The sequence below is a fragment of the Pollachius pollachius genome, assembly GCF_949987615.1.
Source record: "Pollachius pollachius genome assembly, chromosome: 1".
NCBI classification, from domain to species: domain Eukaryota; kingdom Metazoa; phylum Chordata; class Actinopteri; order Gadiformes; family Gadidae; genus Pollachius; species Pollachius pollachius.
Window position 1 is genome coordinate 36781139 of NC_136934.1, and position 24950 is coordinate 36806088.

General features: G+C 44.3%; 1 protein-coding gene across 1 annotated transcript; it reads left to right on the forward strand.

Annotated features, from left to right (window-relative positions):
* Window positions 1-3486: 3486 nt before the first annotated feature.
* LOC307087536 (uncharacterized protein) lies at window positions 3487-24806 on the forward strand. The gene is made up of 16 exons (XM_079753142.1): window positions 3487-3654; window positions 4267-4393; window positions 7636-7758; window positions 9155-9307; window positions 10862-11080; window positions 12510-12675; window positions 13169-13277; window positions 13619-13714; window positions 15746-15750; window positions 16026-16150; window positions 18213-18335; window positions 18842-18994; window positions 20457-20684; window positions 23108-23273; window positions 23622-23724; window positions 24264-24806. The coding sequence occupies exons 2-16, from the start codon at window positions 4268-4270 to the stop codon at window positions 24376-24378; spliced, it is 2010 nt and encodes a 669-aa protein (XP_079609268.1). The 5' UTR covers window positions 3487-3654; window position 4267; the 3' UTR covers window positions 24379-24806.
* The last annotated feature ends 144 nt before the right edge of the window (window positions 24807-24950 follow it).

Below are 24950 nucleotides of genomic sequence, written 5' to 3' on the forward strand. Positions count from 1 at the left end.
GTAACAACCTCTTATAAAACCAAAGGGAAAAGACCAGCCATGTCTAATCCGACTGAATCAAAACAAGCTTTTAAAGCCCTTTCGGTGTCTAATTCCTTAATCCCTGGACTGGTCAATGAAAAAAGTGTGCATAGTTCAAGTGTGCAGTTTTTTTAATCCTTTCATTTCCTTTGTAGATTGACAGCAGGGATGGGGGCGTGGGGAGGGAGAGTGATTACGCTGTGTGCTGAAACAATACTCACGATATATGTCTCGTCCAGAAAGGCCTGAGCCGGGGCCAGCAGGTGCCTCTGCACTAGGATTACGTAACGTCCACCGGACCGCCTTGTCTGGGTTCAGGATTCAGCGTTTATGAGGAGGATGCCTCTAGCGACTGCAAGGTTCAGGGTGATCCAGTGGCACCGTGTTCTATCCTGAGTGTCCCCAAAGTAAACCTGTATATGTACTCCTCGGAGCATGATGCCTAAACCTGTGCTTCCCATCCGTGGCACGGGGCACCCCATTCGGGGCCCCCTACGGGGCCCCTACTCAAGGTCCCCTGATGAACAAATGAGGTCGCGGGAGATTGCAGACTTATGAGCTATAGATATTTAATTAATTACTTTGAGGTAAAATCTTATTTTTAAAGCTTTCCTAAACATTCTGTTTAAACGAACAGACGAAGCTAAGGAACCAATGCGCTCTGAAAACCATCTGCTAAATGACTTAAACTTTGTGAGTAGGTCCGGCAGGCAGAAATGCTGTGCCAGAGTTCTGCTTGTTACAGCGTGTGGTCATCATCCCGTGATGGTCTGAGTCAGGCTAGTCATGTGACAGAAGAAGAGGGAAGGTGGGGATGGTTCCGGCCAGTGCGCTTCCTCCGATTTCGTGGTAGGGTTTTGCCGGTGTGCAGAGGAAGAGGAAACAGATGTGTCCCCCACTGCTTAATGATGTCAAAGAAAGAGAGAGGGCGGGAGAGAGAGGGGGAGAGAGAGGGGGAGAGAGAGCAACAGAGAGGGAGAGCGAGAGAGAGGGGGAGAGAGGGAGAGAGGAAGGAAGGAAAAGACACAAGACAGTCGATCATGGAAGGCGTCTCAGGCTCTGGGATGTGTTCCCTGCACACATCCATAAGGATCCATCCGTAATACAAAATCAATTCCCCTGCAACAGCAACATGCCCCCCACTCATCACATCAATACGCCCGCGTTTGGATTACTCAGCAGTTAGGAGAGCGCAGACAGACAGACGCATCCTGAAGATCAAGGGATAGATGAAGAACACCTTTTTACAACGCAGCCGATAAAAAAAAGCAGCATTGATCGGGCCGTAACGGCCGCTTGGGCGCGTCGTGGGAGTGCGTCACCCTCCGCGCCCGACTCTCCTCTTTAATCAAGCGCCCGAACGGGAAGGCGGTGGGGGAGCGTTGGGGGCGTGCACGTACGTGCACGCAGAGGTCACGACCCTCCTGGTGGAGAGAGAGAGAGCGAGGGAGGAGAGTGATCCTGGAGGGGCTGATGGATCAGCGGGGATGGGGGGTAGGGAAGAGGAGGAGGGGGAGAGGGGTGGATGTTCCTCGGGTCATTAGCTGAATTGGCTCGAAGGTATATAGAGTGCTTAAGTAAGAGTCCTACTGGGCCCTAGAGCAACGCTTGATGACACCGGCTGGGGGAGCATATATCTTTTTGACTGTCTCTCTTTCTCTCTCTCTCTCTCTCTCTCTCTTGCTCTCTCTCTCTCGCTCTCTCTCTCGCACTCTGTCTCTCTCTCTCTCTTTCTCTCTATCTCTCGCTCTCTTTCTCTCTCTCAGTCTCTCTCTCTCTCTCTCTCTCTCTCTCTCTCTCTCTCTCTCTCTCTCTCTCTGTTTTCAAGAGCGTATCAGCAGAGAGGCGATGTGCTTCTGCAGGGCCAGGGCATCAAAAAGATGTCCTTGACCTTTTGGAAGTGCTGATCCAGGCCTCCCTGGTTCAGAGAAATACCCCCCCCCCGCCTGTTACCCTGTAACCTCCCACCATCCCATCATGAAGTATTGATCCGCCTGCAGAATTAGGAGTAGGTTGGTGTAGAAGTGGCTATGGGGATCCCAGTCTACCGGTAGGAATCCTTCAGCATTATGTCATAGCACCTCCTTGCAAAATGCTTTTCGATAAAGAGTGTACTAAATTAATTCATGTTGAAAAACTTAAGAGGCTAATGTCCACACCAAAACACAAGCAGTGCATTGAAACGTCATCAAGAACTGTGGAGCAAGAAGAACACAACTTCATGAACATCCTTTCAATGAATGACATGTGTGTTGCAAACGGAAATGAGAAATATGATGTATGCTTACACATGATGTAGCCACATTTAGCCGGTGACATATGCGCATGGCGTGTGACTCTATATCCTGGGTTGTCATAAGACATGTTCTTACATGTTTATATTTACACACACACAGACACGCACATCCCTAACAAACAAAAGCCACATACTGTTGACTAAAGCAATAGGGAAGTAGTTTAATAAATGGTTTAGTAAATAATATGCATGCTCAAAGCATCCCTGAACAACTGATAGGATTGGCGTATCATTTTACTCAAAGATATTTGCATGAAATTCCATGATGTGGAATTCATTATGTAGCCCTATTTGTAATACATATTGTCCTGCCCCATAGGGAAATACTGGATTGCACTGGATTAATGACAATAAAGCCTCAAACTTTGCCATTCAGTCTCTAAAAGCTCTTACCGGATGATGGGAAATAGGAAAATACAAAGTGAGGCCTGTTTTTTCATTTTTTTTCATTTAACCTTTACATACCAGACCAGGCTAAACTTGTTGTTATTGTTTTGTGTAAAGCCGTGTGGAAAGCCGAGAATATATTTTCAGCATTTTTACAGACAGTCTTTCCTCTAAAGGATAAAAGTAATATGATTCTACAGAAGCAACATAAACAGTACAGGACAACACAGGCCTAACACGAACAGCAGGACAAATACACATTTCCAACAATGAAAAACACATTCAAAGCACATTGAACACTTCTTATAATTTGCAGCACTGTGTGTGTGTGTGTGTGTGTGTGTGTGTGTGTGTGTGTGTGTGTGTGTGTGTGTGTGTGTGTGTGTGCGTGTGTGTGCGTGTGTGTGTGTGTGTGTGTGTGTTTGCGTTTGTGTGTGAGCGTGAGTGTGTTTGGGTGTGCGTGCGTGCGTGTCCGTGTGCATTTGCGTGTGTGTGTGAGCGCGGTCCTGTGATCGTGTGTGTGTATCACACACACGCTGACTCAGTGGGATCTAATAGTCACGTTACATAAAATCACAATTAACACGTTGAGTGAAAGATATGTTTCACTTTGGTAGGTCCGTATATTTGCTAAAGAAAAATGTACAAATGAACACAAACGAACAAATACACTTTCAGATACATTATAACGGTCGTTTGAAGTGCTGAAATATGACACCTGGCATCATCTGGTTAGTCACCCTGCTGCGAGAATCCAGATGTGAACCCCCCCTTCCCCGAAATACTTCTTCCTTCCCAAACCCGGAGCTCCCAATTTTACTTCCTCAATTTCCAAGTATATAAACTCATCAACTGACCCACTTCAGAAGAAAGGACAGCAGGCTCCAAGCTTCCAACATTCAACCTCAACTTCATCATTCATTATCCACCGTCCAACCTCTGAATCAAAGGTAAGTCAAAGCGAACTTGTGGACGACGTGCAAAGTGTACAGACTTATTTAGTGAAGATGTTTGTATCATTTCTCGGTAATTCTTTCCTTGCATTGTAAAACTGATGAAGTTAAACGGTAAATTGTGCTTTGGACCTCGTTTTATCGCTAACAGCGACTTAGACAGCGCCTCAAGGAAACCCCAAACCTCAGGAATGTTCCGCACAAACAGGCTCCCGCTCCGTGTGTGCGTTTCTAACTCGCATTATTTCACCACTTTGGTGCGAATTAAACAGTGACACTTAATATATGTTTGCGTAAAAACGTAAAGGGTAGAGACTTATTTGGTGAAACTTAATGCAAATAGATGAAGAGCTGCTTCAGATCCCTCCATGACTAACCTAACTAGCCTAACTACGCAGCATCCGTTCTTCTAACCCACCTACTGGCTGGTAAAAAGTGCTTAGTACGCAGAAATCGCACATGTGTGCATTATGTCTTAGCAGCTGAGATGTTCATTGGAATAATAGAAGTCCGATAACACATAGGCATATGTCATTGTATTTTATTCTGTAACCATTTGGTTACATATTATTCAACAGGTTGTTTACATGCCCTCTGCTGTTTTCCCAGAATGCTGCTGTGTTTGTGCGCGTTGATGCTGGCGGGGGCGGCTCTGTGTCACCCGCTGGACGAGGTCACGCTGGACGCCCAGTGGGAGCAGTGGAAGATCACACACCGCAGGGAATACAACGGCCTGGTCAGTGAATGTGTGTGTGTGTGTGTGTGTGTGTGTGTGTGTGTGTGTGTGTGTGTGTGTGTGTGCGCACATCTGCTTTTATGTCTCATGCCACATGGTGATGCATTTCTATTTCTTCCTCTCTTTGTATTAACTATTTTTGTGGGTCACTCACACCCCTTCTCTTCTCCCCTCCATCTCTCCCATCCACCCCCTCTCTCTCTCTCTCTCTCTCTCTCTCTCTCTCTCTCTCTCTCTCTCTCTCTCAGTGTGCCAGTTTACCAGCAAACATGTTTGAGTGTGTGTGTGTTTGTGTGTGTGTGTGTGTGTGTGTGTGTGTGTATGTGTGTGTGTGTGTGTGTGCGCATGTGCGTTTGACTCACTCTCTCTGTGTCACTCTATCTCTCTGTCTGTATTGGAATTATGTCTGTCTTCCCGCCTGTTGTCTGTATGTCTGTCTATTCCTATCTCAGTGTGTCAGATTTTTCTCATTGCATATCTATATCTATATCTATATATATATATATATATATATATATATATATATATATATATATATATATATATATATATTTATATATATATATAATCATAATGCCACAAAGCGCTCCTTCAATTTGAGGAATAAACCCACATGAAGTGATACACATAAAAACATTCATTTTCCACACTAAGTAGGAACATTTTAGGTTTGTGACGCTCAAACATATTCACATGATCTCCTTCTCCTTCCACTTCTACTTTCTGGTTGTATACGTACAGAGCTCAGATAACAGAGTTGACCAACATTAATATCACTGATGAGATTTATTCTATATGACTGAACATCTTTAGAGTGCAACTCAAAATGCGTCTCAGCGACTGAAATGGAAAAGGCTGAAGCACCTTTATTCAAATACTTTGAATGTTCATACCTACAAATGCTTAATTGACACATGAACATCCTTACGCCCCTCCGCATCCTAAACAATATGAAGAACAGACAAAAACAGATATTCCGTCCAAACTCTTGAATTAATGGCAGTGCTTGAGTTGAAACAGGTCAAACCTAGATAAGGGATCATTGAGGCCTTGTGACAGGACATGGGGGGTCCCCAGTGCATGGTCTGTGCCACCAGAAATCTAGTTCAAACCAGTTCCCTACTCTGGTGGTTGTCTGCCATTGCCACTCGCGAACTGACAGTAACGTATGTAGACTAGTTAAACAGCGTTTAACTAGTTAATTCAATCGCTTAGGTTGTCCTCAATTCTCTAATTCTGAGATTTATCACATCCTTTTATGATAGGCCCTACTCTGCATAACCATGGCTGATCGTATGTTTTACTAATGTTTTTTTACCATTCAAATAATGCACAGCATTTTATTATGTCATTGGTCCGAATATTTCATCCGGCACACACTCTTTTTTATCTTTATCTCTCTCTTCACAAATATGAGCACACACACACACTCACACATGCAAATACACACACACAGACACACACACACCACAAACAACCATGCACACGCACACACACAGTATATTCCTATCCCTAGCCTGAAGATAAGTAGAAGAGGATCTCTGACTGCCGATGCTCTCATTAAATCAAAAACAGTGGTTTCACTTTCCCTTTAACAAACAGCAAACATTTCTCTTGCCTAAATTTGTGTGTGTGTCTGTGTTTATGTGTCCCTCTGTGTCTCTGTGTGTGGTGTGTGTGTGTGTGTGTGTGTGTTTGGCAGTGTGCGGCCGGCTCAAGGTTATACAGAACACTATGTCTAGACGCGATTATGATTTTGTATCTCAGTTGTGTGTGTATGAGTGTGTGCGTGTGTGTGTGTCTGTGTGCGTTCCTGTTTTGGTGTTCACCTCCATCTCCAGGGGTCAGCCTCTAGTATTGACTATGCGTGTGTAAATTGCCACGCGTGCTCATACGTTTTCTTTCCTCGTGTGTCTGTGTGTCTGTAGGGCCCGGGAGTGTGTGTGTGTGTGTGTGTGTGTGTGCACAGCCCACATATGCACGTGTTCTGCCACATATAACCAGGTTCCAGCCCTGGCCAACTGCCGCCCAGTGTGGCGGTTGACGGCAGGGGACTTTTTGGTCGTACAGATCCGTGGTGCGGCCGGGCCCTTTCAGACAGTGTAGCTCCACCACTCGATCTGATAGCCTTGTAATAAGGCAGCGTCTCTGCCCAGATTTTGCATTTTCCATTAGTGTGATGGAGATTAAAATACGCTGTGTTCACGGTGCTTATGTTAATGGGGAGTTGAGAGTGGAACACGGTTTGTTCTGCAGTCCCGCGGCCACAGTATCTGCGTTTCCCATAGCTCAGATGTTCTGCTGCTCCAAAACGCCATCAGTAGATATTGAAAGCGTTTGTGGCGAGATACAAGAACAATCAAATGAAGGGGAGCAGTGCAAAGAGCCACAACACTGCTTGTTACATTCAATGTTATGTAGCGGTTAAACTATTTTGATCACAAATTTTCACGGTAAAACTGTGTTATGTGTGAAAATCTTAATAAAAGACTAATTAATTCATCTCCCTGAGAAGTGAGCAAATTGCTATTATGAACATTATTAATTGAACTCTAAATCCTATTCCTTTAATTATATGTGAGTGTGATGTTTCTGTTTGTCCCGGCCGGTGGAGGGGAGAACACAAGGCTGGGACCCAAAACAGGGTCTGTTCAAATGAAATGGACAACATTAACATTTCATTTCTGCTGTTCACCTATTCATGCACGCATTCATTCACCAACCGCTAGCTGTCAGCAACATTAGGATACATTTACATTCAATAGACCACCGTCAAGACCAGTTAGTTGGTTAGTTAGTTAGTTGGTTAACTGGTTGGTTGGCGACTTGGTAGTTCTTGATTAGTAAGTGAGTGAGTTAGTTTGTTAATAAGCTAGTTAGCCAGTTAGATAGTTAGTTAGTTAGTTAGTTAGTTAGTTAGTTGGACAGTTATTTAGTTGGCTAGTTGTCTGGTGGGTGCAACCAGCAGAATAAAAATCTGTTTAAATGCAGCCTGTTGATGTGTCTGTCCCTCTGTGTGTTGTGTCTGTCCCTCTCTGTGTGTGTCTGTCCCTCTCTGTGTGTGTCTGTCCCTCTCTGTGTGTGTCTGTCCCTCTCTCTGTGTGTGTCTGTCCCTCTCTGCGTGTGTCTGTTCCTCTGTGTGTTGTGTCTGTCCCTCTCTGTGTGTGTCTGTCCCTCTGCATATTGTGTGTGTCTGTCCTTCTGTGTGTGTCCCTCTGTGTGTTGTGTGTGTCTTGTCCCAGGATGAGGAGGGGATCCGGAGGGCCGTCTGGGAGAAGAACTCCCGCATGATCGCGGCCCACAACGAAGAGGCCGCGCTGGGCATGCACTCCTACGAGATGGGCATGAACCACCTGGGAGACATGGTGAGGAGAACACGCTCACACATACACACACACACACACACACACATACACACACACACACACACATACACACACACACACACCCAAACACAAACACACATACACACACACACACCACACCACACCACACCAGACACACACATACATACAAACACACACACACACACACACACACACACACACACACACACACACACACACACACACACACACACAAACAAACACACACCACACAGACACACATAGCACACACACTGCGATATGTAAGGTATTTGTAACCACTCAGTCTGCTGCTCTGTATTCTAGTCCCTCTGTAATCCCCCCTCCCCCCCAGGGAGTTGGGGGGTGACCCCCAGTATTTTGGGTCAGTGTTGCAATGCACTACTCTCTATCCTCCAAAAAGTGTGTCACGATACACTTGTTGACTTGAAAAATACAAGGGCAGTGAAGGCAGAGCCATGCCCCTAAGCTGGGCCAGACAAGAACCCATCTGGGTGTTCTTTGCGTGACTTGTGGATGCCCGGGTCGGTCCCTATGCCAGACACGGGCGCACCTGGAGCCCGGAGGCTGGGCCATGGCTGCCGTTAAATCAGCCGTAGTGATTTATGTGTCAGCGCAGGTCCTGAGTAAGGGCGTGTTTCCACATGGCTGTGTGAGGAGAAGGGGTTGGTACAGTACAGCTGATATATAGCATCTAAGTCGAAGTCTATATTATTTGACTGTAGGGGTTTGGACCGGGTTTCATTAACACTATGGGGTGATTTACGTGTTGGTTGTCATGTTTACGAGGGCGGTTATATGTAAAGAAGGGTGCGGAAGGAATCAATGGGGAGGGGAACAACAACAGGAAGGCGGGTCTTGTCTTCCTGATGAGTGAGGTGTGGTTCATGTGTTGAGCCGTTTCATCACATGTACCCTCAAAGGGCTTCACAGGCCCGTACCTGAGGAGTCCTCTAAAGGCTAAGGCCTCATCAGAGGCAGACAGGAGTCAGACTCCTGAAACCTTGAGAAGAGACCCATAAGTTTAACTCTAAATTGTTCTGCACTATTTATTAAAGACATGGGTGTTAGGGATGACCATACTATATATGCATATAACTACATATGCACACTGTGTTATATATATTGTATTAATATGTAATTATGTTATATCTGATGGCATTGTTCAACATCATTTGTTGAGTTTTAAGTCTTTTGTTGTTCATAAAGGGGAATTTGAACTCCTAGCAGAATATGATATCAATCACTTACAGATAATTTTACAGCGAAGCCTGAGGACTTTCATCTAGCATCTTAAATCACTTCTAGTAGTTGTCAGAGGCACCGAGGGCATTGGTTGATTGATCAAATCAAATCTCACTCTCTCTCTGCCTCTCTGTGTCTCTCGCCCCTCTAGACATCCGAAGAGGTGTCTGAGAAGATGATGGGTCTGCTGGTGCCACTGAACAGAGACCGCACCTTCACCGCCGCCTTCGATGACAAGCTGGAGAAGCTGCCGAAGTCCGTCGACTACCGCAAGAAAGGCATGGTGACCTCCGTCAAAAACCAGGTCGGTGGGGCTAAGGGGCAGAGGTTAAAGCCTGCGTGGGGCTTTTTAGCAGCAGGTTGTCTCGATTCTGTGGAGAGAGAGATAGTGTGAGAGAAAGAGAGGGCGAGAGACAGAATGTATTACGTGAATTATGAGTACCAGCAGAGATTAATAGAATAGCCAGCAGCCTTAGTAAAGCTGTTAATACTTCTTTTGATCACTTCAGCAGATCTTAGATTAGAAACACTTTGGTGGGTGTTTCACATTCAGCATTGTCCTGTTTGGTGGATCCATGGCCTTCCTGTGTCACTGGCCAATGAAAACAAATTATCCCTGATGCGGGGCATTCATGAAGCCTTGTTGAGAAAAGTACATGTCACTGGCCCAATCCCAATGTCCGGACTCACGGACTCACAGACTTTATTGCGCGTTCTCGCGAAATTATTAAGGCTTTAGGGCTGTCCCAATGTCGATTTCCAAAGAGCGTGAGGGTTTGAGTCCACACTTATCGAGCCCTTTCCGTGAGTCTGCATCAGTGCAGACTTCACCTAAGGGAATTACCCACAGTTCAAAGCGTTGCAGAAAAACCGGCCTGCTAGTTGCAACGACAAAAATGAAAACCACAAAATAACAATAGCAACAATAGCAATTAAGCATACTGGAGTCACACACCCTAGTAGGCAAGGGTGCAAACTGTGGTTATGAATGTTTCCCCACTCCACACCATTGTTCCCAGTTTCCAATGAATCATGCAGCAGATTGATTGGGTGCATTCCATTAGACCGCAGTGGTTTCTCATCCACTTCCTTTGTGATGCTTGGATTGAGTTGTGTTGTGTTCTTCTGAGCAATTTAACAAACCATCAGAGCAGAGGGGGGGGGGCATTGTTTTTTTTTTAGCATTGTTTTTCCCCATGAAAACAATGCTATGCTGGTTTTTGCTGAAGAGACAGATAATTAATTACCACCACTGAATCCCTAATGGAGTCCTTTCCTGCAAGTATCCACGGCAACAAACTAAACAAAATAGAATACAATAGATCAAAAGCTCAATATAACAAGTAGTCTTGTTGAGCATGCATGCAATTCAATGCATCATCAGTCTGACCTGGAAATCAATTAAAAGGTTTAAGTGTATTACCTTGATTATGTTATATGAGAAGAGGTGGCCTAACTCCAGTTTAACCGGTCATATACTGCCCCCTTGTGGACACATACAGTACTACACTGTCCACAATTTGGCACCCAAGCCTTATGCCTTTGTCTGCATTGTTTCAAGGGCTATTAATATTTATCAACCTCCCCTCCCTCCCTCCACCCTCCTCCACCCCCGTCCTCCCCTCCCTCCCTCCACCCTCCTCCACCCCCGTCCTCTCCTCCCTCCCTCCACCCTCCTCCACCCCCGTCCTCCCCTCCCTCCCTCCCTCCACCCTCCTCCACCCCCGTCCTCCCCTCCCTCCCTCCACCCTCCTCCACCCCCGTCCTCTCCTCCCTCCCTCCACCCTCCTCCACCCCCGTCCTCCCCTCCCTCCCTCCACCCTCCTCCACCCCCGTCCTCTCCTCCCACTCTCTCCAGGGCTCCTGTGGGTCCTGCTGGGCATTCAGCTCAGCAGGGGCCCTGGAGGGCCAGCTGGCCAAGACCACCGGGACCCTGCGGGACCTGAGCCCCCAGAACCTGGTGGACTGTGTGACAGAGAACAGCGGCTGTGGGGGAGGCTACATGACCAACGCCTTCAGCTACGTCATGCAGAATGGAGGCATCGACTCTGAAGAGTCCTACCCCTACGTTGGACAGGTACCGTGATTATCACTCAATACCAGCGCTTCTCCTGCTATGGAAGCCATTGCCTTAATGGAATTGATTTTACTACTTAAATATAATATAAACTGCAGCGTTTTAATAGATAATAAACAATGAATGGGATTTCAGAATAAAATACTACAGAAAATGTGTCAGAACGTTCGGCCATTGTGTGTGGGGCGACAGGAAGTCTTGAATTTTTATTGTTCCCTTAAACAAACAGTTGCTCTCGTCCTCATTGGACTAGTACACAGTAGGATCAGTAAGATAAATGGAGTGATGTCAGTAAGATAAATGGAGTGATGTCAAGTTAAGGAACAGTAGAAAAAAAATAATGTTCATTAAGTATTGAATGGCATTTTACCACAGTAATACTGCAGTGATGGGATACACACAACACAACAGTGTTGTCACAACAGTCTTGACCTAGTCATGTGTTGCTTTCATAAAGTCATGAATTTTAACTAGTTAGTATTGCATTTCATCAAAACTGTTTGAAGAAGTTCATCTTTCAGTTCCTACAGCTGTTGAAAGATTTAGGGAAGTGGTTGGGTAAACAGGAAGAAGAAGATCACTTCTGTTTTCCCAGAAAGGAGGAAGTAAATTAACTCTAAAAGACCCAGATTGTGGTTTTGGTATGATTTATTTGAAATACCCTTAGACAAGCCCCTTTATCAGTTCAGATCAGATATCAGATCAAATGGTGTATCAAAACATTAAGATGTAAATATGTTCGATATACACCTTTACACATGAGCAGTGTGGACTTCAGTTCCAGACTACCATTTTAATTATTTTGTAGATAAACCCATCTTGACATGAGGAATCGACTTTCATTATTATTGATTTCATCATCAGTGTATGCACATTTTTCCAGAGGCTGTAACACTGTTGAACAAACCCCCACCCCCGTCCAGCACATGACTTTTAAATGGTTACCCGCTTACCTGTTGCATCTCACTTTATGCAATGTTCAACCTGTTTACATTTACTGCCTTGCACTGTATAACTGTTTACAGTCATTGCTACACTGAACTGCACTGTCTAGCACTTGACTTTAAAATGGCTACCTGTTTACCTGTTGCATTTCACTCTCTGCAATGTTTAGCTGTTTACATGTATGTATATATAAATGTCTATTTATGCTCTCTGTACATAATCCCCCTATACTTCTGACAAACCTGTATTTATAACCTTACACTGTACTAAAATAGCACTTTGGTATTTAAATGCTTCTTTTGCACTTCGGGTTAGACGTCAACTGCATTTCATTTGTTCTGTACTTGTACTCGGTTAATGACGAATCTAATCTAATCTAATCTAATCTAATCTAATCTAATCTAATTTTTGCAGAAATGTTTTACGTAAAAATGTAATGTAAAATCGTTGTCTGTGTGTATGACCTGTGTCTCTTGGTGGACAGGACCAGCAGTGCGGCTTCAACGTCTCCGGCGTGGCCGCTGAGTGCAAGGGCTACAAGCAGGTCCCCGTGGGAGACGAGAGGGCCCTGGCCGTGGCCCTCTTCAAGGCGGGCCCTGTGTCCGTGGGTATCGACGCCGGCCTGGGCACCTTCCAGTTCTACCAGCATGGTCAGTCCGCTGTGGCATTATGCACAAACGACAAGGCAATGGTGGGGGAGGATGGCCGGGTGGAGGTGCTCTTTGGTGGGGGTGTTCCACTGCCCTGGCTGAAAGAGTCTCACTGTGGGCATCCTAGTGCAACGGGTCTAAGCCTGCTGCTTAGTGAGCCGCTTCTGAAACCACTGGACGACACGTTGGGTTAAAGTGTCCGAGATTGTGACTTGATAGTGAAAACGTACGCGTCACGTGACATCACTGACATCCAATATAACACTCAATGGAAATGTCTTGCTCTGCATGTTGTGGTTGTATAGTCGTATCCCGTTGTATCTTCTAGTCTTCTGAGTTAGGGTGAGTGATGATAATGAGTGAGGGATACCATTCTAAAGACATCATCCTGGGAGAAAGGTACCTCCAGTAAGTTATCATTAAAGCAAGGTCTGTTGTGGTGACCCATTGAGTCACAGGTGTCTCCCCACACCTCTCCGTGTAATCCCTTTAGGTGTGTACTATGACAGCAACTGCAACGCCGAAGATATCAATCACGCCGTGTTGGCAGTGGGCTTCGGAGTCACCGCCAAGGGCAAGAAGTACTGGATCATCAAGAACAGGTGAGGGGTCGGGGGGGCCGTCGGACCTGACACCCTGTCAGGCAAGGGGGCAGGGGGCGTCAGGTGGCGCTGGCGGTTGGTAATGGGACAGAAGACAGCGGTTTGATCTGTAGCAGTTGGTGATGGTGCTGCAGCTGATGATGAAGATGATGATGATGATGATGATGATGATGATGATGATGATGATGATGATGATGTTGGGGCCTGGTGGTTCCTGTGTTGACACAGAGTGAGCGTTTTTACTTCTGGCGACGTTGGACTGATCTCACCCTCCTCTTCTTCATCATCTTCCACTACCCTTCTTCTCTTTCTTTTTTCGATTGTTTTTTTTTGATTGACAGTTGGGGCGAGGACTGGGGCCACAAGGGATACATCCTGATGGCACGTAACCGTGGCAACCTCTGCGGGATCGCCAACCTGGCCAGCTATCCAATCATGTGAGGGGACGGCCGGCGTCTCTTCGCCGAGGGGCAAGACGGGAAAGAACAGCGAAGCACATCAAGAGGACTCGTCGTCCAGATGACCAACGTCGACGAACATGAATGTGAAATATTCTGGAATTGACCTGCTGGAATAAGATCAAGATTAAGAAATAATCTAGATCTTCAAGTTCGTCGTGCCCTACCTTTGGCTCTCTCTGAAGCACTTTGAAACGCATTACATTTGTCCCGAGAGGATGCGTTTGGATTAGAAACATTTTTGTTAACAGATCATGTTTTTTACCAGTGTGATAAGATGTGTTAAAATGTAGTTAAATTATGTGTGTTGAGGCCTTAAGCGTCACATGGTTTTAATTTGTGAGTGGCAACATTGCAGGGCAATGGGTCATCTTCCTGTTGATAAAGAATATAGTGTCTACATTCAAATCGTAACCTCCCTCTTTTTGATCTTTGTCATTTGTTTTCTTGCTCTGGTCAGCACTCTTTTGTTACTTTTTATGATTAAACTGTATCAAACTATTTTGTATGTCATGTTAAATAAATCTTTCGGTTTAAAACGTATCCCGTTGTATTTTTTATTTGTTGTACTGTATTGTTGTATTGTTTATCATGACAGGCTGTGATCAACTCGACAGATTTCTTCATTCATGCAGTATTTCTATTGCTTTGGCTGTGGTTTATGAGAAACCGAGGTTCATGTCTTTAGTAAGAAGACATGAAGCCTCAAACAAAGATAAAAATATATCCGATAGGCCCATGTTTTGTTGGAGTACCTTTGGTCTTACTCCTTTGGAATAATAGCGCAAAGACAGGCGCCAAAAGTTACTGTACATCCGAGGACAGGCGGAAGAAACGACTTGAACCACGTGACGACATGAAGTGATAAATAGGCAAGCCTCTTTACGAGGAAAGAGACAGCCCTCAAACTCGTTCCGTCCCAGCGTCATTGGACCTTTTTCTATTAAGGTAAGTCCGACTGGATGAAAGACGAAAAACGGCTGAAAGACCTTCAACGTGAACGCGCACATATAACGTTTCATCCATTAGGGTACTTTTGTGCATATCTTTTGTGAAATGTTCAAAAGGCGATACAATTTTGGCTATGGATATTGGCTCTTATGTAGCCTATCACAACATGCAGTCTTTATATATGTTGTGTTTTTATATGCATTCGGGGTGTGACTCTCTTTCTCTCACACCCTCCTACCCACCACACACTCCTACCCACCACACACTCCTTCCCACAACACACTTTAAGCGCATTGACTCTTGACAAGGAATTGACACGTTTTGCTGATCCACCTACAGTAGGTTTTCGGTACCTACTTCCTCATACTGTAAACTGTGTGTGTGTGTGTGTGTGTGTGTGTGTGTGTGTGTGTGTGTGTGTGTGTGTGTGTGTGTGTGTGTGTGTGTGTGTGTGTGTGTATCTGTCTGTCTGTCTCTGTCTCTCTCTCTGTCTCTGTCTCTGTCTGTGCGCTACAGAATGAAACTAAATTTGAATTAGTCTTTCCATCTCATTTTTGTAACTGTGTGTAACGGCTTTGTAAAAGGCCATAACATTTGATGTGGCGGATGCGGTTTATCAAGTTTATGTAGGCCTCTTGAGTTCTTGTGATGGAAAAATCCATATGTTGTATACTTTTAATCATCTAAGCTTTGTTTCCTATTCCTTGTATTGTCTAGCCACCCTACCTGTTCCTAATGTTATCTCACATTAACCTTTGTGCCTGGGGTAAACTGGTCACAAGGGAGCAGGGATCCCCTTATACATTCTTCTGCTTGATGATAACACAGGCCACTCTGTCCTTTAGGTCAACGTTTCCCTGATTTGATTATTTACAACTGTAGATCCGGGATCTCTGGCTGTCACAGGCCTTTATTGATTCTGATTTGGGCCGAATGCAATGCTTGGATGGCCTACCTCTCTGTCTAGTTATCAGGAGGTCGGTGTTGTGACGTAGTAGGCCCTCCTGTTGAGAAATATGTCCCCTTTGCGATTCTTTGTGATGGGCGGGGCTTTGAGAGCCGAAGTAGGCCCCAGGTCGATCCATAAAAAGTCACTTTATTGACGATTGACAATATTCACTTATTTTGGTCAAACATCCAGGAAAATGTTTTACAAGGGGATGCTTTTCGAGATAGGAGATCAAACACATGCAGCTTACTTTGGCTGGTTTCTCCATATTTCATACCCTACCTGTAATGGATTTAGAATGAATTGTCGATTTTACAGTCAAGTTTTGCATGATGGGCAGGATGTTTTATTAAATAGCTGAATGTTCATCTGTGTTACTTGTTGCTATAGGAACCATGTATAACTGTATGCTGCTCGCCTCCCTTTGTCTGACGGCGGCGGGCATGTTTGACACCGAGTTTGACCTCCCCTGGGATATGTGGAAAAGCACCCACAACAAGAACTATGAGACCCAGGTAGGATCCAATGTAACAATGAAGTCCTATTCCTAGACAAGACAATTTATTTTTCCCCTCCAATATGCGTCTACAACTACTAATCTATACATTATTTAATTGATTGACATACAAACATACCTACTTTCTTTGAAAACACAAAGTTATACATATACGTGTGCAAAAATAGACCTCAAGTCTATTTTAGCATTTTGCTGCATGTCAGACGCTCTCAGTGTAGCAGCTCTCGTGATTAGAGTGCAAGTGTTTCTTTATGGCTCGACGTAAGGTTGTGCGACGCGTTGTTTGCGTACCCAAGCCCTAGCATGGGGGTAAGTCGCAATTCCCTCCATTGAATGCCCTATTCATGAAGAAATGAATGAGCAACTCTCCTTCAATAAGTCTGTCAAGCATTCTAACACTTCAGAACACTTTGAAAAATGGAACCTTTCACAGACAGAATGAGCAGAGCTCATTCATGGCAAACGGCACTCCGTTCAAAGAGTTAGGACTAAGGGGTTGCAACGTGCTCTGAGCTGCTTGCGGCTGCTTGCCTACCAATCATCTTTATATCTTTAAGTGATTCATCTAAATTCATGGTCACCCTTTGAAGCAAGCGAACCAACTTCAATCGTGTGAGTCCAAACAATGGGAAGAACCAAGGTGATTAATAGTGGACAGATAGTGAGTTTAAACTCAATCATGATGTGGGATTAGTGTAAAGCAAGAGGGGGCATAAGGACTGTCCATCTGGCATTGGTTTATGAGGCAGTTTAGTCAGTCTCATTTGGATGTAAAATTTTAGGTGTCAAAAATATTTCTACATCAAACAATCAAAACAATAACAAAGGCCTTAGTTTGATGACGTTGTGAAGTAACGTGCGAACATGGGAGTTGTCTTCACAACCATGTAGGGGAAAATCTATCTGAAGTGACTCAGAAATCACGACGAGTTAATGTATTAACGTGTTATTGATGTTACGTTTGGTCAAGTTTATTTATGTAATACCATTTCATTCTAGAAAATGTAACATTAAGAAAATTTACGTTAACTTGCTAACCTACGATTAGATGAGTCGACTACCCAAATAACTGGAGATAATGTAATTTACGGTAGCCAAAACATTACAATTTAAAATAACTTTATGAGTGTTTGACCATTTTAATGTTACCATACACTTAACAGGGATTCCCACATTATGTGATTGTACTTTTGGTTATAGCAGACGGGGGAGGTTGAACGTTTTTATTTGTTTTATTTTTTCACTCTGTTGGTGAGAGAGAGAGCTCTGGAGCAAACCATTGTGTTGCACTCGGCTCTACAGACATTTTTTGCCAATTTTACCAATTTTGAAAAGTAAAACAATTTTTATTGACCGCAGATTGCGTAGTTTTCAAAGATAGCAAATAATATGAAAGCCCTAATTTCACCACCAGGTTTGATCGGCCATTGCTGGCCATTTCTACATCGGCTCTGAGCTGTGACTTAGTGACATCACAAGTGGGAGTGTCTACCTAGAGTTATGAAGGATAGATAGCAGTTACTACAGTCCACTGGGTAGGCTGGTAGACTGATCTATCCAGCAAATATCTGTCACAGTGCCAGGCAAGGCAGATTCACACCTGCGGGGTAAAATAGGGGCCCTATAAAAAATGACCCGCCCCAGTAAAGTTTATGTGTCGGAATAACTGCAATAGCTTGGGCCCTGGCATGAGCCAATTGCCAAAGTAGCACATCGTAGCAAGCTAGATTGATATTGAAATTTCATATCATAAATGAGGTCTCCACTGGATGACTGTTTCTGCATGTTTCCCACAGGTAGGGAGTAAAGGGCATTTGACACCCTGACATGCAAACAAATGTAACGCATTGGTACCGTATGTATAGTGTTGAAAACATTTTAGATGATGTAAGAACTAAACTCAAATATATATATTCTATAAATACAAGGAAAAACAGGTGAATATAATTCATAGGAGGTGACACACATTACACTTACGACACAAAGGAAGAACAGTTGGGGCTGGATTGTTACTGTGTGTGTGTGTGTGTGTGTGTGTGTGTGTTTGTGTGTGCGTTCAGGTGGAAGAGGTGGGCCGCAGGGAGCTGTGGGAGTTCAACCTGAAGATGATCAGTGTCCACAACCTGGAGGCATCCATGGGCCTGCATACCTACCGGCTCAGCATGAACCACCTGGGAGACAGGGTACCCACACACACACACACACACACACACACACACACACACACACAAACTCACACACACACACACACACACACACACACACACACACACCACTCAGAGAGAGGAGGTCTTACTCAGTCATCTCTGTCTTCATTCAGTCACACTGACAGATGTCCTTACTCTGACACACAGCTGCTGCTATCATGTATACCTATAGAAACTTCCCCATTTAATCCAATGCAAAGGGCTTCATTGGCATGGGAAACTTACATCAACATTGTTGCAAAAGCCGACAATAATCAGAATATACAATATGGAACTGAATTGAAAAGGCAAATAATACAATAATAATTTGACAATGTAAATACAGTGAGCAATTCATTCTCTCTCTCTCTCTCTCTCTCTCTCTCTCTCTCTCTCACTCTCTTGCTCTCTCATATATGTATTTATATGTTAGAACTGACATAAATGATCCACGTTAAAATTAATAATGAGCTTATCTTGTCTGTTCTGTGGTCTTTCACCAGACAAGGAAGGAGAGACGCCGGTTGTTGGCTAGGATGCATATTCCCTCTGACCACCAGAGGGCGCACACGGCCTTCCAGGGAGCAGCAAGCGATCCTTTGCCAGATAGCCTGGACTGGAGGGACAAGGGTTACGTCACCAAAGTTAAAGATCAGGTACAGAAGAGTATACCATCATCTTCAACATCATCATAAAAAAAACAATTTTGCTATGGTGCTTTCCTAAAGTGCACAAAGACACTCTGATGAAGTCAAAATTTGCAGGCAAAAGTGAATTCTAATTCAATGTATTTGAAGTAATTTCATTGAGTATAAATTTTAGATTAAAATAAATAGAATATTAATAAGATAAAATAAATAAGTGTCAGAATAAAGAATAACGGGGAGAGTTAAAAAAGTTTATTTTTGAGAGAGGTGTTGTAGCGATGGAGAAAGTGTAGAGGAAGGTGGTTGGAGTACGTTTCCATCTGGCCTCTACATATAAGAATGGCACATTCTGGTGACCACTTCCTGTGAGCACACTTCCTTTTTGAAACAGGAAGTATTTCCATTGCCCCAGTTACCTGTTTTGCAACCAGCGCATCCAGATGCAATGTATTCAGTGTGGTTGCAAGCACTGGTTCTGAATTGTTGTTATAACATGGGGTTTTGATGTGGAAGGTGAGATGTTGCTATTTTAGCTTAGAATTAAGTAATAGATTTAAGACCATTCCGATTTAATGAGGAGAAAAACCAAAAATAATGTCAGTAACTTCTCTCATGAGCCTTTTACACTGCTTCTTCCAAACTTCTTATTTTAAAGGTCCAGTGAATTGAGTAGCACCTAGCGGTGAGATTGCAGAATGCAAAAAACACCCCCCCCCTCCCTTTCCAACGACTAGGGTGGCCTGTATTGTGTAAGGTGCTCAATCGGGTATATTTTATATTTTATATTTCATAGTCACCATGGATACTGTATATGCATTAGGACATTGCAGAGGCCATAATCTATTTATATTTCTTAACACACGGTCACAGCGCTCGATGTTGCTGGTGCGTCCAAGTGAGGGTTAGCTTCTCGGACACTTGTGTATAACTACATGGTGTGGGTGGATGTGTGGAGCGCCGTCTTTCCAGCGGTTGATGTTGATGGCGCGCCAGAGAGTGTTAAACTTCTTACTTATAGTATAACGCCAGAGTGTGTGGCACATTTCATAGACAATATAGCATTTTATAAAGCTCCTACACAACGGCGGTACTAAAACATTATTGTTCATAGCCATGAGGACAACACGCCTCCCTCCTTCCTGGAACTGTTATCCCAAAACACACTCTTCTAATTGAACTTAACACACGTTCCATCCAGAGCCGTTTTTTCCTTCTGGGCTACTGTCGAAACATGGTCTTGCAACATGGCATCACCCATGAGGGAGGACCAGATCCCATTGTAGATCCTCCTAAGATAGCGAAAACACACCTAATCAAACATAATTAGGAATCTTTCTGCCAAGTCCGTTCGCTGAATGCCACAGAATTCTACACACAGCAACTTTTAACGTGTTTCTACAAAGGGTATCGTGAAAGTTACAAAGGGCTTACCCTACAAATCCTGGCTCCATCTCTCCCTCTCCCCCCGCAGTATGCGTGCGGGTCCTGCTGGGCCTTCAGTGCTGTGGGGGCCCTGGAGGGCCAGCTGGCCAAGACCACCGGGAAGCTGGTGGACCTCAGCCCTCAGAACCTGGTGGACTGCTCCGGCCGCTTTGGGAACCGCGGCTGCTCGGGGGGCAACATGCACCTGGCCTTCCGCTACGTCATCGCCAACGAGGGGATAGACTCCGAGGAGGCCTACCCCTACCGGGCCAACGAAGTGAGTGGGCAGTGGGGGTCTACCGCTCTAGGGTAGTGGGGAGGACCAGTCTACCTCTAGGGTAGTGGGGAGGACCGGTCTACCTCTATAGGGTAGAGGTGAGGACCATTCTACCTCGATAGGGTAGAGGTGAGGACCAGTCTCTATTGGGTAGAGGTGAGGACCAGTCTCTATAGGGTAGAGGTGAGGACCAGTCTACCTCTATAGGGTAGAGGTGAGGACCAGTCTACCTCTATAGGGTAGTGGTGAGGACCAGTCTCTATAGGGTAATGGTGAGGACCAGTCTACCTCTATAGGGTAGTGGTGAGGACCAGTCTCTATAGGGTAGAGGTGAGGACCAGTCTACCTCTATAGGGTAGAGGTGAGGACCATTCTCTATAGGGTAGAGGTGAGGACCAGTCTCTATAGGGTAGAGGTGAGGACCAGTCTCTATAGGGTAGAGGTGAGGACCAGTCTACCTCTATAGGGTAGAGGTGAGGACCAGTCTACCTCTATAGGGTAGAGGTGTGGACCAGTCTCTATAGGGTAGAGGTGAGGACCAGTCTCTATAGGGTAGAGGTGAGGACCAGTCTCTATAGGGTAGAGGTGAGGACCAGTCTCTATAGGGTAGAGGTGAGGACCAGTCTACCTCTATAGGGTAGAGGTGAGGACCAGTCTCAATAGGGTAGAGGTGAGGACCAGTCTACCTCTAGGGTAGTGGGGAGTACCAGTCTACCTCTATATATAGAGGCGAGGACCAGTCTACCTCTAGGGTAGTGGGGAGTACCAGTCTACCTCTATATATAGAGGTGAGGACCAGTCTCTATAGGGTAGAGGTGAGGACCAGTCTACCTCTATATATAGAGGTGAGGACCAGTCTACCTCTATAGGGTAGTGGTGAGGACCAGTCTACCTATATATATAGAGGTGAGGACCAGTCTACCTCTATAGGGTAGTGGTGAGGACCAGTCTACCTCTATTTATAGAGGTGAGGACCAGTCTACCTCTAGGGTAGTGGGGAGTACCAGCCTACCACTACCAAGCGGTAGTGGTAGCTGTGGCTACCAGTTGTGGCGCCAGACACTGGCTTAAAACCAGTGTCTGGTGGGTTTTATCCAAAGCCAATCTGAATGAATTTGTTTAGGTACAGGTCATTAATGAGTAGGTAGGGGTAAGTTTGCCTACATGTAGACTTGCTTTGGGTTAAAACCCATAACCTTTTGGCTGGGAGTCAATAAACCCTAACCAATAGTCTATCTTGCCCACACGGTTGAATGAGGAAAACAATGGAAAAACTAGCTATAGTCCTAAACATCGACTTCAGTAGAAACTAGTATGGTATGACCGGCACGACCAGTTATGGGTATAATGTTGACCATCTGAATGAATGTCAGCATTCAAAACCGGGTATATTCAGGCTGACTACATTAGAAGACACTAGAAACATCCCATGAGCCTCAGGCGTCATCTCTCAGCCACCACATGGTACATTCAGTCTGACTTCATAACAAGACGTCTATCAGCTCAGAGACACCATTAACCTTCATCTGCCCTGTTAGAAATGGTTAGAAACATACACGGTTAGACATTTTATAATTGTCGAGGATAAGGTATGGGTTTTCTGTGGGTTTATGTTAAAATTATAGATGGTTAAGGTTTTTGATTTATGATGTATTTACTTGAAGATTATTGATGGTTAACTTTATGGTGTGTGTGTGTGTGTGTGTGTGTGTGTGTGTGTGTGTGTGTGTGTGTGTGTGTGTGTGTGTGTGTGTGTGTGTGTGTGTGTGTGTGTATGTGAGTGTGTGAGAGAGTGTTTGCACATGTGAGTGTGTGGTCAAGGTCAGGGTAACCATCAGGCAGACAGTATCGATTAGGCAGACCTTATTGATTGGCTAGACATATTTCCATCATTGTTCCTGCTTGCCCGGGGCCTTTCCGGCCAGCCATGGGCTTTGCTAGTCCAACATCACGTCCCAGATAGCTCCAACAGGAGCTCTTCCCAATTTAGAAATGCTGGTTTTGTACAAGGTTTGGGAGCGAGAGATGAATAAATAAATATACATGGTCATAAATGTACACCTAATGGATATATCCTATGGATATAGGAGGCCATGTATTTAGTTTTATGATTGTAGAAAAATCTAGTAGAATTATCAATTGTCTGTATATATGTATACATAATAATTGAATGTATACATTTTCTTTTTGTACTTTTTTTTGTATGCGCATTTCCTAAGCTATTACTAACCATGCTTCTCTATAGCTGGCTATGGTATGCTATAACTGGCCATGCTATGCTAAAACTGACCAAGCAAAACTACAGCTGACGACGCTGAAGCTATAGCTGAACATGCTAAGTACAACTTGCTAAGCTATAACTAGTCATGCTAAGCTATAGCTAACAATGCTAATCTATAACTGACCGTGTCTCCTCCCCCCAGGATCAACAGTGCATGTACACCGCGGCGTCCCGCGCAGCTAACTGTTCCGACTACATGATCCTGCCAGAGGGCAGAGAGGAGGTGCTGCAGCGCGCCGTGGCACTCGTGGGACCCATCTCCGTAGCGATCGACGCCTCCCAACATAAATTTGCTTTCTACGAGAGCGGTAATGGAACTCTCCCCAGGGGTCCATGTTGAAATGTCCCCAGCACAGATTCTAACGATGAGAATGTTTCAATGTTTGTGTGTGTCATTGCATGTGTAAAAGGATGCTTGCATGAAGTTGTATAATCATATAGAATAATTATGTAGAACTTATCTAAAAGATTCTATCATTTTTATCTGATCGATTTGACATTTCATTAATTTAAGTAACAAAACTCTCTATCCTCAAATTATTTTTGTATTATTTTGAGAGGAAATAACTTTTGATTTGCTTGACTAGATTTTTCCATGACTTGCACATCACTCTTTGGGCAGACAACAAACAGATAACCGAGTGCTGTTGTTTCAGGGGTGTACAACGAGCCGGGGTGCACCCAGAAGGTGAACCACGGGGTGCTGGTGGTTGGCTACGGGACACTGGACGGCCAGGAGTACTGGCTGGTGAAGAACAGGTGTCTCTCACACACACACACACACACACACACACACACACACACACACACACACACACACACACACACACACACACACACACACACACACACACACACACACACACACACACACACATAGCTGGCCATCTGTTGCCCTGCTGTGCATTCAAAGCGCAGCGGAGGACAGTGTGGTAGAAAAACCACCATATCAATTAAGGCTCAATGTAATTGCCATTTAGCTTACACCTTTAACTCATATTTTTACTGTACAATACTTTATTTTAAAGGGTTGTTATTTTCTATGACATTACGCTTATTTATTTATGTTATTTATTATTTTCTCTATGAATAAGGTTCATTATTCATGTTATTCTGATTAATAAAACATTTTAGAGAGTTAACATTTTGGACTACAAGCCGTTCTATGTGTCCTGTATTTCTCGTTTGAGATCGATATCTTATGTTGCATTTTCTGTATTCATGTTGCACATTATATTCTTAACGATAGATACAATATAACAATTTAATGGTGTCAAATGTTCTGCTCTCTCTCACAGTTGGGGAACAGGCTTCGGAGATAAGGGGTACATCCGAATGTCTCGTAACCAGGGCAACCAATGTGGCATCGCTGTATACTGCTCCTTCCCCATTATGTACAAGGAAACAAACTAAGTGGCGTGTTGTTAGCTTAGAATGCTTCCTAAGGAGTCTTTCTATTTCCAGTTAAAATGATGCACTCTAAAGTGTACAGTGTGGCTCTTTTTTATCAAATAATTCTTGATACTTTTTTATAATTATACGTGATCCATAAACATTTCTAACAATGTCAAATTCAATTCTATAACCGTGTTTGCCTTGCCAAATGTTTTTGGATTCCATGCGGACTCGTGTCAGTTCATCTTTGCGTGACCGTGCATGGATTATTGTGAATAATAATGTCTGCATGTATGTGGATATTTGTTCCTTGATGTAAATGTGTATCGATGCAAATATGTTTGTGAGCGTGTGGGTGAGATGACCTCTGTGGACGTGCACTGTGAAAACAACACATAGATGCCCACAGTGCATGTATGTGGTTATAGTTTGAACAAAAGTAAACAAACCAAACAGTGATTGGGTTACAAATGAGTCATTTTTTATTTATTTTTTTAGTGCAACATCACAACAAACAATTTTCACATGAGGTATTCAAAGGGCTTTTCTTTAGTTGCTGATACAAAATGTCCCACCATGATTGACGTTTA

Bases quoted from the DNA above. Each gene is read 5' to 3' on its own strand.
- LOC307087536 (XM_079753142.1), top strand. From the start codon at position 4,268: ATGCTGCTGTGTTTGTGCGCGTTGATGCTGGCGGGGGCGGCTCTGTGT. The intron at 4,394-7,635 runs GTCAGTGAATGT...GTCTTGTCCCAG, and splicing joins GCAGGGAATACAACGGCCTG to GATGAGGAGGGGATCCGGAG. The intron at 23,725-24,263 runs GTGTCTCTCACA...TCTCTCTCACAG, and splicing joins TACTGGCTGGTGAAGAACAG to TTGGGGAACAGGCTTCGGAG.